At 41.9% G+C, this 18,044-nt stretch overlaps 1 protein-coding gene across 2 annotated transcripts in view; it reads left to right on the top strand.

The window, feature by feature from the left end:
- SLC25A26 (solute carrier family 25 member 26) overlaps window positions 1-17,432 on the top strand; it is a 166,930-nt gene extending 149,498 nt beyond the window's left edge. For both annotated transcript variants that reach the window (XM_054551905.1, XM_009238824.4), the window contains 4 exons: window positions 2,209-2,278; window positions 8,836-8,900; window positions 9,902-9,975; window positions 17,042-17,432. In XM_054551905.1, coding sequence (XP_054407880.1) covers window positions 2,209-2,278; window positions 8,836-8,900; window positions 9,902-9,975; window positions 17,042-17,159 — 327 coding nt within the window. In that variant the 3' untranslated portion in view covers window positions 17,160-17,432. The remainder of the gene's footprint in view (window positions 1-2,208; window positions 2,279-8,835; window positions 8,901-9,901; window positions 9,976-17,041) is intronic.
- The last annotated feature ends 612 nt before the right edge of the window (window positions 17,433-18,044 follow it).

Here is an 18,044-nt window from a genome sequence, read left to right as displayed (position 1 = left end):
AGCATCAAAACATGTGAAATACTTAAGCATAAATTTGACAAAACCAGTGCAAGACCTGTATACTGAAAACTAAGACAGTGTGGAGAGAAACAAAAGAAGGCCTTAGTCAAAGGGAGAGGGATGCCATGCCTATGAGAAGAAAACCCCTCAACATTAACAACTGGTTCTCTCCAAAATAATCCATGGATTTGGTGCATCCCAGTCACAGTCTCAGCAGGTTATTTCATAGGAATTGATAATCAGATTGCAAAATCCATATGGAAATGCAAAATATTTAGAATAGGTAGAAGAGCTTTGAAAAAGAATTTGGAAGACAAATACTACCTGGTTTCAAGATTCATTATAAAGTTACAGTAGTGAAGAAAGTATGGAATTGATATCAAGATAGGCCTATAGATGAGAACAGAATAGAGAGTTCAGAAATAGACCCACACATATGTGGACAATTGATTTTTGACAAAAGCAAGAGGGCAGTTCATTGGAGAAATGATTATCTTTCCCAGTCACTGGAACAACTGAATATCCATATGTGAAAACAAAACCAAATAACTTCAATCTACATATTGTACCATATATAAAAATTAACTCAAAATGGATGATAGATATAAATGTAAAAGCTGAAAGCATAAAATTTCTAGAAGAAAACACAGGATCAAAAAATCTTTGTGACTTTGAGTTAGGCAAAGATTTCTTAGATGTGACACCAAAAGCAAGATCTGTAAAAGGATAATTTGGACTTCATCAAAATTAAAGACTTCTGTTCTTTGAAAGATGCTGTTAAAAGAATGATGAAAGATGCTGTTAAAAGAATGAAAAGACAAGACTAGAAGAAAACATGTGTAAATGAGCTATGTCTAGAATATGTAAAGAACTTTTAAAATGCAGTCATTGAGATACGGTAACCCAGTACAAGTGTTCAACACATTTGAACAGACACTTCACCAAAGACAGTATGTTGTGGATGGCAAATAAGTACATGAAAAGCAACTCAACATCATTAGGGAAATACAAATTAAAACCACAATGAAGGCACGGTGGCTCACACCTGTAATCCCAGCACTTTGGGAGGCTGAGGTGGGTGGATCACTTGAGGTCAGGAGTTCGACACTAGCCTGGCCAACATGGTGAAACCCCGTCTCTACTAAAAATACAAAAATTAGCCAGGCGTGTTGGCGGGCACCTGTAGTCGCAGCTACTCAGGAGGCTGAGGCAGGAGAATCACATGAACCCAGGAGTTGGAGGTTGCTGTGAGCCAAGATTGCACCACTGTACTCCACCACTCCAGCCTGGGTGACAGAGCGAGTCTCTGTCTCAAAAAAAAAGAAGAAAGAAAGAAAGAAATACTGCAACACACTTACTAGAATGATTAAAATTTTTAAAATTTTAAAGTGGTGATGATAACAAGTATTGGGAAAGATGTGGAGAAACCAGAACTCAAGGGAATGTAAAATGGTGCAGTCACTTTGGAAAACAGTTTGGCAGTTCTTAAAAAGTTAAACATAAAACTCCCATGTGATCTAGCGATTTCACCGCTAGGTATTTCCGCAAGAGAAATGAAAGCATGTATATACATATAAAGACCTGTATACAAATGTTCATGGTGACTTTATTTGTAATAGCTCCAAACTGGAAAAATCCCAAATGTCTATCAACAGGTAAATGCGTAAATCACGGTATATCCATACAACAGAATATTACTAATGAAGAAGAAGTCAACTGTTGATATCTGCATGACGTGGGTGAATCACAAAATAATTCTGAATAAAAGAAGTTGGATTTAAAAAAATAGGTGATTACAATGATACAACATTCTGGGAAAGGCATACTAATCTAGAATAACAGATCAGATTGCTTAGGGGATAGTGAGGAAGGACAGGAAGGAGGGGTTACATAGGGATACAAGAAAACTTGTGGGTCATGAGTAAGTTCAGTATCTGAATTGTGGCGGTGATGTTTTGTGTGCCCGCACACACACATGTATTCTCTGAAAATTATTTACTTTGAGCACTCTAATGTAGCTGTCACTCTCATTTCTTTGACTTATTTTAGAAAGCAGTTAAGTCTTTGGGAAAGTCACTTTATGTCATCAGTAAAGAATGCCACCAAAATAGCTTCTCACTTAAGTTCCCATCCCCAGAGCTAACCACAGGAGGTTCCGATAAATTCAAATATTTAATAACTTGTATTTTTCTTTCTCCCTAAACACAGGCCCTCTGGTCCTGGAGGCAGGATCATGTGGTGGATTCTTGGCAGTCAGCAGTCTGTGGAGCTTTTGCAGGTGCAAAGGATTATATTATACTGGGAAAGACCAAAGAGAGGGGGAAAAATGTGAAAATATTAACTATGCAAAAACAGCATTCTTTAGAAATTCCAGGTTGTTTAGATGAAGAGCGCTCCTCTAGTTGTTTGAGAAAAGAACGTGTCTTAGAGGGGGGAAAAAAAAACACTGCTAAAAAGGTGTCTGCCTGAAAGACAACCAATTTGTTTTTGACAAATTTTTCTTTTTCTTTTTATCTTTATTAAAGCCTTCACTCAGGCCCTGGAATTATCTTAAAGATGATTTATAAAGTCCTCTGTGGGAAGAGACTTGCTGTGGGTGCAGGGCTCACCATGCAGCTGTCTGCCTTGGGCAGTGCTTAGGGGGTTTAAGCGATTTCTGCAGAAGGCAATGATTCACGGTTTGTGTGACATGTTTGACAGCACTGTAGATTAACTAGTGTCAGGAGAGCAGAGGCTCCTCCATAACTTAGTGAAGGCTAAACTGTTCTGTGTAGGAAGTATGGAGATCTACACATCTGGGCACTTTCGAGACATTAAAGCAAGAGCGAGGTGACAATATGCAATACCGTGTTATCCATCACTAAGTCATATGAATTTTCCAGTGAGGCTTTAATGAGAACTCAAATGCTTTAAAGAGCTTAATAAGTGATATGTTTAAAAGCCTAAGAGAGAAGTATATTTTGTTGTTACAAAGTTAAATTAGAATTACAGTTGAAATACAATGGAAATTTGCCAGAAAAGGAAACTTTTCGTTGAGATGTGAAGCCAGTAGGGGAGGTTTAGGGTGTTAACTTTACTGGAAAATAATTATTTTCCAGTTTGTTTAATGGTCATTTTTTTGTTGTCATGATTGGGGAAACAGAAAATGTTCATTTTATAGGACTCTTTATTAATAGACTCATTTGACTTGTAGAATTGATAATCAACAATAAAAATTTTGCCTGTAGACATGAAACCAATCCAGATTGATGATGATGATGATGGTTTCCACATGACACACATAGTCATTAGCTGTGTTAAATAAGTAGGTGGTCTTGATTCATTTTCCAGAGGTCAGGAGTCATTATTCCCCAGTCCCTAAGAGAGATGTGCATTTTTGTAGACACTCTCCTGGGCCCTGGGGACAAAATGAGCGCATTATGGAAATTTAGTCATCCTGGATAAGTAAGGCTACTTTTTAAAGTTACCAATACTATAAAACTTCCATGTGTTGAAATAAGAATATATTCTCTGGTCCTATTCCTTAAATACCCAATTCAAAGATTTGCTTGCAGAGACGTTGTTACTATTAAGGAAATTTGCATTAATTACAGTTTCCTTTTCGGAATAATACTCTGTAATACACACTAAGCACTCATATTGTCAGAAGGAGTGAGAGAAGGGAACTTCCTATCAGACATCCTCTATCTATGTGGTAGGATCCTACCATCCAGGCCCTTTCGGTTAAGGTGACTCGCCTGGGGAGTGTGGCAGCACAGCCGGTGCTCCAGTGATGCTGGGGTGTGGAGAAAGGGAGCAAGGTGCCCACGGCTACACATCTAGCACAGGCTGAGCTGTGTGACTTACAGGATTCTGAAGTCTCTTTTTGGTCCCCAACTCGGGAATGAGACTTTGGGACCCTCCTGAGTGCCAGTTTCCTTACCTGTAATGTAGGAGCAACAATTCCTACCTTAGGGGATTACTTCATGGCTCGAGATAATGTATGGTTAGTACTCTGTACTCTGCAAAACCGAGTCGATGTAAGGAATTACTACTATTTCAATAAGAACAACTAACGTCCAGAAAATGAAAACCTACTTTCACAGTAATTCACCTTCTTGATTGAGTGAAGGAATGTCATATCAAAAAAGTTACTGTACACAACAGTCTCCTCTAATAGCTTGTAAATTTTAAAATGCCTCCAATATAAGCATCTTATTTTTTTCTGCTGAAGTTCTGATAAGTGAAGGAGTTTGTCCAAGGCCTGCAAAAAATCTGTTGTCAGTAGAACCACATGTATTTAGCAAAAGATAAATATATTTCTTATTTATATCCCTTATTTTGAAATTTTATTTGGTACAAATGTTGATCCAGAGGAACAGGGTTACTATTTTAAAGCATTTCTGAAGGATAAACATCACTTGAAAATATTCCAATTTTGTGAAAAAGTGAGATTCTGTAAGAGTTGCAACATGGTGCCTTACAGAATATAGAGATGAAAGATGTCTTGTGAAGTCCCTTTAAAATACACGCTGCACTTGCAGACTTTACCCTTACATGGCCATAAAAGCAGTGATAAAACTTGCCCTCAAATCAGAAATCAGATTTCTCATCCCCATGTGCTTTTCCAAGTTTAAATTGGCTAAATCATTGCAGATGAACCATTCTGTGTGCCATCCTTGGCACTCTCTTGTTCATGCTTGTTTTATAAACTACTTGGCACAAATATCCAAAAATGTCCCGTGAGATTGGAGGTGTTGATGGCTTGTCATGCACAGAAATTCCCTTGGCTTCTGGTCAGGGGTGAAACTAGGGGGATAAGAGGACTTTGCAACTTCCTTGCTTCGAGTTAACTTCTAAACATAAACCATAATGCAGCCTAAGTAATTATGACATTTGCTACTATAGTGATATTTGGTACTCTAGTATATTTTGATCAGTTTCTCATAATAAACACCTCTGTACATTCTCTAGGAGAGAAGAGGGTTGGGGAGAAAGAGGCAGGGAAAGAGACATTGATTGCAATCTCTCCATGGGTTTGAAATTGGAGAACAGGGTGAGGAATTATTTGGGTAACAAATGAGAAGGCCTGACACAATCTCTATTAAAATACAAACAAAAAACACTTTCCTTCTTGTTGATGTGGAAGTCTTCCACATCTGCACACTTCACTGGAGGTCACACATAAGAGGGGTATGGTGGTGCTCTTCTCCCTTCCAGACTAATCAGGGGCAACGTAGGGTCTGGAGGAGCAATGAATGGCAGCAAGGTTGCCCAGGGGTGTGTCCGGGCACTTCCCCACTGCTGCCCCCACATTCTCAGCTGCTGCTTAGAGGTGACAGCTCCAGCCTTATTGTAGGAAGGTGGCTACTTTGTCTTTATGGGTGTTGGAGGAGGGGCGGTTAGGGAATCTGCATTTGTTCCCCAAGGAAATAGGAGATAATAGTTTTATCATAAAATTTTAGTTTCTCCTGAATCCTGTCCTCAAAAGCAGTTAGCCTAACATTCGGTACAAACCTAACTCCGGTGGAGACCATAGAAAACTGTTTCACAGATGCTTTGAACACAAAAGCAGCCTGTAATTGCTGTACCAAATAATTATTTCCTGTCTCATATGTTAGACTGTTCCTTGTGTTTATTACCAGTAGCTTACAGTGCCCTTAAATAAAACATAGAAAATAACTACATTTTAACTGAAAGTCCTGGCCCCCAGCCCTTCCCCGTCATGACCATTATTCTATTCTATTATCTTCACGAGTCCTCCTTACAGCCTTACAAAAGCATTGTGAGGTCTGTGAATTAGAGAAATCTTTGATAGTTGAAGACAGGCAAATTGGTTTATTAGTAACACATAAAATACAGCTTCTCTCATGGTAGTAAAGTTAGGACCTATTGAAGCATACATGTTTCTGTCTGTAACTTTTCTTCATATTACTTTCATGAAACGTAAATCTCCAAGAGAATATTGGTAGGCATCCCCACTAAAGGAATGGTAAATCTTTGCTAATGGCCAAAATAAGTTTGATTTGCAGTAACTAAATTTATTACATGTTCCTTATCAAACTTTAGGTCTTTTTAATTGGTTTAGGATCGTTTGTGAACATTTTCACATACGAAAGTGGGTTTTAACAATTGGACAAATTTTAATTTGCCTTATATATCAAAGTCATTATGTAGTGGAACGAGTATTACTTTTGGAGTCATCATACATGTGACAGTCCCAGGTCCCGCACCAGCTGCGTGGCCTGGGCAAGTAAGTTGGTTGTAAAATGAGAATAGTAACACCTATGCAAATGAGATCAAATAATCAATGAAAGTGCCTAGTGCATTCCTGGCATGCCAGATACGAAGTAAGCACTGCAGATATTAGCTCCTACCTTTCCCTTTCCCTGCCTTTTAGAGGATGAATTGAAATTTTCAGTTTATAAAAACTATAGACCAGGATACCGATTAAGCGTTTTTGAGTGCCTGCTGTGAGTGTGCTGGTCTAAAGATATGAAGGAAGATCATTCATTAGCTCTGCCCACCAAGGAAAGAGTTAATTATTTTGTGATTACTGCTGTGAGCCAGATGCTGTTCCAAACATATTGCGTAGGCCCATTTAATTCCTGTGTCATACTACTATCTGCATTTTACAGATGAGAAAACTGAAGCCACTAGGAGGCCAGTGGGTAAGAGTCCCAGTTCCAGAGTCAGTACAGACTTAAGATCCTGTCTCAGCTCTGCACTAAGTAAAATCTTCAAGTTTTTAGCCTCCATAAGCCTCAGTTTCCCCACCTGTAGCATGGGGCTGTAAGAGTCCCTAGCTCATAAGGTACTTCAGCCACAGAATAAGTAATTACCTAAGGTAGACAACTGGTAGAACTGGGATTTAAGCGTTAGTCTTTCCAACTCCAAAGAAGGGTTCTTTCAGGCTAGACCGTGCTGCTGGTAAGGGAAACAATACCAAATCTGTTATTTTGGGGTATGGGAAGTTTGGGATAGTAAAGTTTGTTGCCTTTGTGTCTTGTGTCTTTTTCCCTTTTCTTCCTTTCTTGGGGGAGATAGATAGATAGATAGATAGATAGATAGATAGATAGATAGATAAGATTAGATAGATAGATAGATAGTGTTCGTGGATCGTGTTGTGTAACTAAAAGTATATTTACTTTTCCAGGGCAGAATATATGGTTAAAAGAGTAGGATTTCAAGACCAAGTCCACAAAAATTTAAAAGACACAAAGCTTAGCAAGTCTCTGAATTTCAGACAACCTCTGGATAGAAGATGAAGAGTTTTACATAGTCATAATTTGAAATGGCTAAACCAAAGGGGATTCATATATTCATGTCAGTTGATAGTATTACCCCTAAGGTGTGTGACATTCAAGGGTAACCAGAAATGGACCATGAGAACATAAATAGGTACACCTTTCAAAAAGTCAGTGTCATAAATAGGTACACCTTTCAAAAAGTCAGTGTCATAATCAGTGTTACCATATGGAGGAGGCTTGGTATAATCTTATTTCAGCATCATAATTAGAAAGATATTTGGCAGAGATCAAATGACCTTCTTGTCCACAAGCCACAAAAGCGAGAAGGAAAGCAGTGCTATTTCTGGAGTATCCTTCACACACGGGTGTCCTGTTGCCCTTCTAACACTGCCTCTTTCCCCCTAGCTCATGGAAGCTGAATCTTTGTAACGCCTTTTAGGGTTTATTATTTCTGTCTCTGTAGGGCCTCTTCAGATTTAGAATATATCTTTGTACTGCATTAAATGAAATATTGACACCATAAACTTGGTTTATGTTAAAACAAAGTCCTTCAAAAAGCCCAATCGGTGTACAGTTCAGCCATCATGACATTCAGATAACGCAAACATGAGAGAGAAGGTTAGGAAGGAAGCCATAATGTGGAATGTGTGCTGAAGCGAGACTCAGGCTAAGAAGATGTAGAAGAGAGCTTAGAAAGGTAACTCTGACTAGCCTGCTATCAGGAGCCTGTGAAACACAAAAAGCTTTGCTCCTTTAATTCAAAGAATCCAGCCATGTATACCCAAAATCCCCACAATGTCACATGTGAGTCTGTCCATTTTGCTATATGCAAAGCAGAAATGATAGACGCATTTTGGAGTCACTTTAAAGAACAGTGGTCCAGGCTGGGCGTGGTGGTTCATGCCTGTAATCCCAACACTTTGGGAGGCCGAGGCAGAGGAGTGCTTGATGCAAGGAGTTCAAGGGCAGGCTGGGCAACATACCAAGACCCTGTCTCTACAGAAAATTTAAAAATTAGCCAAGCATAGTGGTGCGCAGCTGTAGTCCCAGCTACTCAGGAGGAGGCTAAGGTGGAGAGATCACTTGAGCCTAGGCGGGTGAGGCTGCAGTGAGCTATGATCACACCACTGCACTCCAGTCTTGGTGAGAGACAGTGAGACCCTGTCTTTAAAAAAAAAAAAAAAAAAAAAGACAGTGGCCCATAGAAAGTCATGGACCCTTTGAGAACCATTAGGAGCAGTGTGTCTCACATATTGAGAGTGGGCATCTGGCCATATACATGTATGTCATATGTGTACACATTCATCATGTATGTAAATATACGTACACACTCATTAGTTTGCTAGTTAATGAAAGAGCAAGATAAATTGTGGAGCCTTGTATTTTTCACCTGAGTGGGTAGAGCATTTTCTTCTCTCATGCAGTTCTGTATCACTGCAAAAGAAATGAAGCATGTGGATAAAGATTGTGCATGTGTGCATCCTGTTCTTGAACCAGCCAGGTGTACATAATGATGAAGTGATTTGGGCAGAGTCAGGAATTCTAAAAATTACAAAAGTATACAGTAAACAGTATCTCACTTGGGTGTTGGGTATTATTTGCACAGGTGGATTTGCCGCTGCAGTCACCACCCCTCTAGATGTGGCAAAGACAAGAATTATGCTGGCAAAGGTAATTGGTGAAATAATATAATGGAGATACTTCAGATGCTCATATGTGTTAGCACTAGGACTACAGGTATATAAAGTGAACATAAATGGCTACCATTTACCTGTAATAGCATCTTATGCTGCCTGTGGAACCTCTAACAAAACTGCCATTGATGGAACGATATCCCCAGTGTCTACATAATATTGTACCATTTCACAGTCATTTTCACCTATGTTATGTAAGCACATAGGGCTGGTAGGGCCACTGCCTGGCAATACTATCTTCAAATAAACTCTATTTTTACTGGTGACAAACCTAAGTCTCAGAGAGGTTGACGAGCCTCCTGCCATGTGGCAGGTAAGTGACAGGCTTTGAACCTAGGGTCACGGTTGGCCTTAACTGGATGGGTTAAGACAGTTGTCAGAAATGTTGAAACCATTTTGTTTAAGAGAAAAATTGTTTTAAAAAACCCTGCTAGATAGAGAGTTGAAAGAATGCCATATGTATAACATACCTGAACTGAACCAAAACAAAAAGTCCTATCTTTGTGGAAAAGTAGAACAAATATGGGCCAAATTTTAGTATGGAGGTGGCAGGATCCAACCTAAGAATGTTAATCACGTTTTAAATGGAACATTTAAACAGCACTCTATTAAATATGCTTATTAGCTGCTTAGGCAAGTTTCATAGTTGTACCATTTACACTAATGATTCCCCGCCCTCCTCACATTGCTTCATAGTGCGTCTGTCTTTTTCCTGCTAAATAGTTCATCAGTCATCTCGTGAGCTCTGATAAGCAGCCACCCGTGTGGCGTGGGCCACATCCCTGCTTGCCTGCATATCTGAGTGTAAGCGCTTCTGGGTGGGCGAGCCAGGTCCTGATTGCCAAGAAACTCCCTGGTATCTGACACTGTGTTCTAGATGAGGGTGATGGGGAGCTGTGTGTCTGAGGATATCTGAGAGGCAAGTGTGTGATTGGGAGCTTCAGAAGATAACGGGTTTCTCTTTGTCTGTTCACACAGGCTGGCTCCAGCACTGCTAATGGGAATGTGCTCTCTACCCTGCATGGGGTCTGGCGGTCACAGGGGCTGGCAGGGTAAGACGAGGAATGCCCTCTTGCCTTTCTTCCTCTCCACCACTCCTCCTCCTTTAGCCTGACTTTGGATGAACACCTCTCCTTCCCTTCCGCTTATGTTCTGCTTTGAGTTTCTATTTATTGTGCAAAATATTATAGTTGATGTTGTATACATGAGATAACAGAGCAAATCAAATTGACGGATTATTCCAGCCAGGCAGTCCTCAGCCTTGCCCATCTTGATGTTAAATGGAATTCACATGTGTGGCCTCACCAGGGTCTGGGCTGCAGCAGTGATAACATGGGGTTCTGGCTACACAGTGCAGAAATACAAGGGAATGAAGGTAACATTGTTAAAAGAAAGCATTTGTCGTTTTGATGCTTTTAACTATTATTAGTAACAAATTGCTTTGAACATACCATAGTGCAGGTGGGATGGCTCCACTATTAGCATCAATTGAGAACCATTGTGCTACAGAAAGAGCCTCAGACTTCTAGCTTCATGTCCTAAAAGCTCTCTCTGCAAGATTAAAACATTGCTTTGACACCATAAACTTGTAAAGCCGCCTGAATGTTGAGATCTTACAGGCATGTCAAATTACGATATTCTCTTAGGGACCATATACCAGGGATTTTCTTGCAAGAGCAAAGCAGTGGCCCCCCTTTGCAGAGGGTCGGCAGCTGCGTGGACTTCGGGCGTCTCAGCTGGCAGTGCCATCTCCTCATCCTGATGCCGAGTTGGATCACTTACGTGATTGTAGTTTTTGTGTACCTTTGGCAGTTTTAATCTCAGCTATTTGAAGGTCTGGAGGACATGAAGTAGGGAGGTTTTTATAGGAGAGCAGCCCATCCTAGATTGAAATTTTCCAGTTGGAAGTTTGAAAAGTAGGTGATATTGGATGGTTTTGTTGAATGTGACAACTCTGAGGGATTGACGTTGGGTGTGTGAAGGGTGTCACGGTTTTGAAACAAGAACTGGGGCAAAGCCAGAGGAATAATTGGCTGTTGACGTCTAGTGAGGGCGTGGGAAGGGCCTAGTGGGGGTGTGTGTGCTGGGAGCCTGCCACTTAGGGCTGCCATATCGTGAGGGGTGCTTCTATCTGTGGCACAGTAATTCTGCTGCCAGTTCCACAGCAAACAAAGGAATGGTGTGAGAAAAAATGAGTCCTGAAGCTACTTAGCCAGTAGCAGGTAAAAGGTCCTTAGGGGCCGGGTGCGGGGCTCACACCTATAATCCCAGCACTTTGGGAGGCTGAAGCAGGAGAGTCGCTCGAAGTTAGGAGTTTGAGACCAGCCTTGGCAATATAGCAAGGCTCTGTCTCTAAAAAATAAATAAATAAATTAGCCTGGTGTGGTGGCACGCACCTATAGTCCCAGCTACTCAGGAGGCTGAGTGATCACTTGAGCCCGGGAAGTCGAGGTTATACTAAGTTACAGCTGCACCACTGCCCTCCAGCCTGGGTGACAGAGCAAGATCCTGTCTCAAAAAACAACAACAAAAAAGTTCTTATGTGTTTCAAATAGCAATTGGGCTACATACATGGAGAAGTCACATTCAGTGGCTTTTTTAGACTGTAAAGCCAAACTGCCAAATTGCACTGTCTTACCGATTTCAGTGTAGTTCATGTTTGATTCTGTGGCAACTGTTGGGCAAACCACTTCAATTGACCTTAGCTTTGTGGAGCTGTGCAGAGCTGCAGCCCGTCAGCCTTTTCTGGAGACAGTGGTGGCAGGTGGGGATGGCATGATCGACTGGCAACCCCATGGCCCCAAAAGCTGGTAGGAGTTATGTTGAGTAGATGATTGAAGATAATCTTCCCTGTCCTGGTTGTGGCATGTCTTATACTTGACATTATAAAACTAAGCAGTGCCAGAAATACAGGCAGAGGAGGGGTGTCTTCCTTAGGTCAAGGGCCTGTCTCTGTCCCCATTGTCAGCTCTGTAAAGGTCATGTGGAATTTTTTTTGCTTATCTATCTTCTGAAAGTCTCAGAAGTCACGGGCTCTAGTCAGTCTGTACAGTGTAGGCCTTAAGAGCATTACAGACAGCAGCGGTCCTCACTTAAGGGAGTTTTGATTAGCCCCTTATTAATGATTAAAGACAATAGATAATTTGACTAAAAAACAGTCACAGAAAAACCTTGGGTGGCTGTTGTGAACAGAGGTCCCAGGCACCCTCAGCCTGAAGGTATCTCTGCCGGCTTCCTCTGTGCTCCAAGCACACAGCGCTGCTGCCACCTCCTGTCTCCTCCCCTGGGCGTGCACTAAGTTTACCAGGTACTACTTGGGTTTTCCAGCAGACACCGTCTCCTCACCTTAGGATGGAATGGTGCTGCCCTCTCGGGGTCAAGTCAAGTGGCGACCACTTTTATCTTTCCGTGTGGTCCACGCAGGTGAAGACCTTGTTCTGGCACATACTGGGAGTACACATATAAACAGAAAATATATTACTAAACAAACACCGTGTGCTCATTCAGCCCAGTAGCCAAAGGCAGATGGGGGAGCCTGCCCACCCCAGATGGCCCCTTTCTGGTTTTCTTATCAGCTGGCTTTCTGTTTTTGTTGACTGTTCCCTTTATGTAGTAGCTGCCACTGCCACGAGCATCCCTTTCTGCCTGGCATTGTAAGTGCTTACGTTTGCTCTCATTTAATCTGTGGGCACTAGAACACGCCCCTGCTCAACTCAAAAGTCTTCACCTGCGAGACTGGCTGGGGCCCTCACTGTACAAATTACTCCACGTTAAGACCGTAATTACGTTAATAGATTCAGTGGTCATCTGTTGAAACCGTAAACTGCTTCCATCTGCCTCTTGCCAGGAGCAGCTGAGCTTGTGAGTGGCAGAAGCTGAACAAGACACTGGCGTTTAGAAATAAGTAAGGTAGTAAAGGTGGGAGAACTTTGTGGCCAGAGTGGTCTCCCACAGCTCGGCATCTGCTGGCCGCCTGTCTAGCACCCTTTCCTTCGTAAGGTAGGAGCAGGGAGGCTCATCTGTTTTTCAGGCAGGAAGGACATAGTGGCAATTTATGAGTTTCTGTCCTCACCACTCACCCTTTGCATGATGCTGATTTTTTTTTTTTTTAAACAAGTGTAGTTTGGTTTTCAATACAATTTTCATGGTTATTTTTGGACAAGTAATCGGGGTCCTTAATTTTATGTGCAGTATTGTAATGATTTAAACCCATAGCTAGCTAACTAAAAAGGGCCCACAAAACTCTTCTTAAGTGTCTCATTTTCCTTAGAAGTGCCAAGTGCTGCAAACAGAGGGAGGCTGCTCGGCCTCCCCCAACAGCTCAAAGGTGTTGGGAGAAAGGATGCAGTCAGGTGCTGGGAGCAGCCTGCAGGGACCGTCTTCCTGCCATGTTTCTCTCCAGGCCACCAGCTTGCTTGTCATGGAGGCTTTTCCTATATCTTAAAAGATGCATAGCTACTGTTGGCATACTTGACCATTTTCAGTTTTCTTCCATAGACCTGACCAGAAGTCTTTTCACTGGCATATACACTAGTTTTGCCTTCATTAACTCTTTCTGCTTACAGAAGTAATACAGGCATATTTTGTTTAATTGCACTTCTCAGTGCACTTTTTTTCCAAATTGAAGGTTTGTGGGAACCCTGCGTTGAGTGAGTCTTGCAGAGCCCTTTTCCAATAGCACATGATGACTTTGTGTCTGTGTCACATTTTGGTAATTCTCACCTGTCAAATATTTTCATTATCATATTTGCTATGGTGATCTGTGATCAGCCATCTTTGATGTTACTGTAATTGTTTTGGGGCATCACACACTGTGTCCACCGAAGATGGCAAACTTAATTGACAAATGTGTGGGTTCGGGCTGTGTCACCAACCGGCCATTCCCTATCTCTCTCCCTTAGGCCTCTATTCTGTGAGACACGATATTGCAGTTAGGCCAATTAATAATCCTCCAGTGGCCTCTAAGTGTTCAAGTGAAAGGAAGAATCACACCTTTCTCATTTTAAATAAAAAACTCGGGCCAGGCATGGTAGCTCACACCTGTAATCCCAGCATTTTGGGGGGCCAAGGTGGCAGATGGCTTGAGCCCAAGAGTTCAAGACCAGCCTAGGCAACATGCCAAACCCTGTCTCTACAAAAAATACAAAAATTAGCTGGGCATGGTGGTGTGTGCCTGTAGTCCCAGCTACTTGGGAAGCTGAGGTGGGAGGGTCACCTGAGCTCAGCAGGCAGAGGCTGCTGTGGGCCATGATCGTGCCACTGCACTCCAGCCTGGGTAACAGCAAGACCCTATCTCAAAAAAAAAAAAAAAAATTAAAAATAAAAGCTGGAAATGATTAAATTTAGTGAGGAAGTCATGTGGAAAGCTGAGATAGGCCAGAATCTAGGCCTCTTGTGACAGTTAACCAAGTTGTAAATGCAAAGGAAAAGTTCTTGAAGGAAATGAAAAGTGCTATCCAGTGAATACACAAATTGTAAGTGTAACAGCCTCATTGCAGATACGAAGAAAGTTTGGTCTGGATAGAAGATCAGACCTGCCACAATATCCCCTTAAGCCAAAACCTAATCCAGAGCAAGGCATTGACTCTCTTCCCTGAAGGCTGAGAGAGGTGAGGAAGCTGCGGGGTTTGAAGTTAGGAGAGGTTGATTCATGAAGTTTAAGGAAAGAAGTCATCTCTGTAACACAGAAGTGTAAGGTGAAGTGGCAAGTGCTGATGGAGAAGCTGCAGCAAGTTACCCAGATCTAGCTAAGATCATCGATGAAGGCGCTAACACTAAACAACAGATTTTCAGGGTAGATGAAACAGCCTTCGATTAGAAGAAGATGCCATCTAGGACTTTCCTAGCTAGAGAGGAGACATCAATGCCTGGCCTCAAAGCTTCAAAGGACTGGCTGACTCTCTTGTTAGGGGCTAATGCAGCTGGTATCTTTAAGTTGAAGCCAGTGCTCATTGACTCTTCTGAAAATCCTAGAGCCTTTAAGAATGATGCTAAATCGACTCTGCCTCTGCTGTAGAAATGCAACAACAAAGCCTGAACGACAGCACATCTGTTTACAGCATGCTTTCTTGAATATTTTAAGCCCACTGCTGGGACCTAGTGCTCAGAGGAAAAGATTCTTTTAAAAATATTACCGCTCATTGACAGTGTACCTGGTCACCCTGGAGTTCTGATGGAGATGAGTGTTGTTTGCATGCCTGCTATCAACATCCATTCCTTAGCCTGTGGATCAAGGAGTTACTTTTAACTTTCAGGTTTTATTAAATTTCATAAGGCTACAGCTGCATCAACAGTGATTCCTTTGCTAGATGTGGGCAAAGTAAATTGGAAGCCTTCTAGAAAGGAGTCACCATTCTAGATACCAGTAAGAACATTCGTGGCTTCGTAGGAGGTCAAAATATTGACCATGCTGGGACTTTGGAAGAAGTTGATTCCAATCCTCATGGCTGACCAGTGGAGGGAAACACATACTAGATGTACTAGAAATAGTAAGACCACTATAGTCAGAAGTGGAGCCTGAAGATATGAAGAATTGCCACAATCTCATGATCAAACTTGAACGGATGAGGAGTTGGTTCTTATGGGTGAGCAAAGAAAGTGATCTATTGAGATGAATCTACTCCTGGTGAAGATACGGTGAACATTGCTGAAATTACGATAAAGGATTTAGAATATTTCATCAATTTAGTTGAGAAAACAGTGGCAGAGTTTGAGACGATTGACTCTAATTTTGAAAGAGGTTCTAATGTGGGCAAAATGTATTGTGTGCTACAGAGAAATCTTTCATGAAAAGAAGAGTCCATCAATGCACCAATTACTATTTTTAGAAATTTCCACAGCCACTCCAACCTTCAGCAGCTACTACCCTGGTCAGTTAGCAGCCATCATTCAAAGCAAGACCCTCTACCAGCCAAAAGACTACAATTTACTGCAGGCTCAGATGCTCGTGAGCATTTTTTAGCAATAAAGCATTTTAAAATTAAGGTATGTACAATTTTTAGACATAATTGCTACTGCATATTTAATAGACTGTAGTAGAAACATAACTTTTCTGTGCCCTGGGAAACCAAGAAATTTGAATGGCTTGCTTTATTGCAATATTCATTTTATTATGGTGGCCAAACTTGGCCTGGGACCAAACTTGAAATATCTGAGTCATGATTATACCCTTGGTCAAAAGGTTCAAAGGTTATGGAAGCATGGGCCAGGAATGTGTCCTGTAATCCACAGGCAGCAGGCATTCAGTTTAGGGTTTAAGACACATCCCTGGCTTGCCTTTTAGATATGGAATCATAGCCGTTGGACTTAAGTTTTTTAAACCTGTTTTGTAATTTTTTTATGTTGGCATCTGTAGATTTCCTCATCTTTATCAGCTACATAATCCTCCACTGTATGTTTATACTGTGCCATAACTTATATCACCATCAGCAATGCCACAATGAAAATTTTTGAACAAGTATCTGAGTAGGTATGGGGAGGGGGGCAGTTTTAAACAATGAATCCCCAACTTGTATCCTCGTGGCATTATAGTTTTACTTTGCATTGCTCTTATTATTCTACATTGCACCTTGGCTGGTTAGCAGCCTTCTGTGATACCAAGGGACTGTGCAGGGACTGTGCAGGTGGAGGCATGCTGCCCCCTTCACAGCCACAGCCCATTTGCCTTTCATGCCTTTAGACAGAAAAGGAACATAGGGAATCCATGGAGGTTCAACTCGTTGTTGTGACATCATGTTTTGGGGTCTCGAAGGACAAAATGCAACTGAGTCAGTGGATGGAGTGGCAGCATTGCCCAAAAATCTCTTCACTGAGCAACCCCTGGAGATCACTTTAGAGGTGTGGGCTGGGAAGTGCCTTCCAGCCTTACCTAGGATTCAGCTCTTGAACGCCTTTTTTAAAAAAGTCAGTTTCATCTTTCAAAGGGAAAAATGGCATGAAAGTTTTAGAACTATTGTTGGGACACAGCCATTACTTGCCTTATTTGGGAGTGTTCACAAGCTGTTTGGTAGTTAGCCACTAATGAGCATGGTGTTGTATTGAGCTGAGCAAGCTGTGGGTATTAGAATTTAACCTTTTTTTAAATACGCACAACATTAAAAATCCTGTTTTTTCCTCTAGATTATTTGCAGGTGTCTTCCCTCGAATTGCAGCCATCAGTCTGGGAGGTTTCATCTTTCTGGGGGCTTATGACCGAACACACAGCTTGCTGTTGGAAGTTGGCATAAAGAGTCCTTGAAGCAGAGACAGCCTCACCTCCACTTCTGTCAAGAGAGGGGCCTCCAAGTGTAAACCCTCTTCCGCTGAGCAGCTGTCTGAACTATAGGCCCCAGTGCTGAAGACCAGTTCTGCTAAGATGCCGGCATCGAGATTGTGCCATCCGTGGTATAGGCTGGCTGGTATGAAGTCATTGGCCTGTATGCCAGAGAGCGAAGAGAAGAAAACGGGGTCTGTGGCGGTACTCTGAACAATTTCCTCAGAACCTCTTAATAAATAAGTTTGGTAATGCTGAGGCCAGGCCTTTTAGAGCTTTCATTTGATCTGTATCTGATCTTTCATTTCTTGCCACCTGATGGTGGATTCAGCAGAAGGCAAGATGGTTATAATTTTAAAAGAATAGCTTGTTTGGGAAAAGGAGACTTGGGGAAGAAGTTGTGTATGTGTGTGTTTCTCCCCCTAGTTAATTCCTGTTGTGTAAGGGTAGGCTTTGTTGAAAATGAACTACAGGTACATAGCAAGCACTCTCTGGGTAACTAGGCTGCTGGTTTTAATTACCCTCAGATTTCACCCATTTTACAGAGATGTGTCCAGCGCCCCCTGTGGTGTGTGAGAGAAGGCAGCTGCAACTCAAGTGAGTAGGTGGGCCCAGCTGGCTTTGTGCAGGAGGGCATAGTGGGTGAGCTATTCTTGCCATTCTCATGTCAGGCTGAAAGGAGGGCCTGGGCCAGCTTTGAAAGCAGCGTTGCTAGAAGTAGGCAGGATGAAATGGAAAGGTCACCACACTTTGGGATCTTAGAGCTTGACTAACAAGCTCCAGGTGGAGAAAAATCCAGAACAAAATCTCAGTGTTGAATCTAGCAGTGTTGTCTGCCCCGGAGCAAACAGTATATGATTTTGCTTCGCC

The sequence above is a fragment of the Pongo abelii genome, chromosome 2 (genome assembly GCF_028885655.2).
Source record: "Pongo abelii isolate AG06213 chromosome 2, NHGRI_mPonAbe1-v2.0_pri, whole genome shotgun sequence".
Lineage (NCBI taxonomy): Eukaryota > Metazoa > Chordata > Mammalia > Primates > Hominidae > Pongo > Pongo abelii.
Note: the sequence above shows the minus strand (reverse complement) of the source record. Positions and strands in the feature narration are given on the sequence as shown.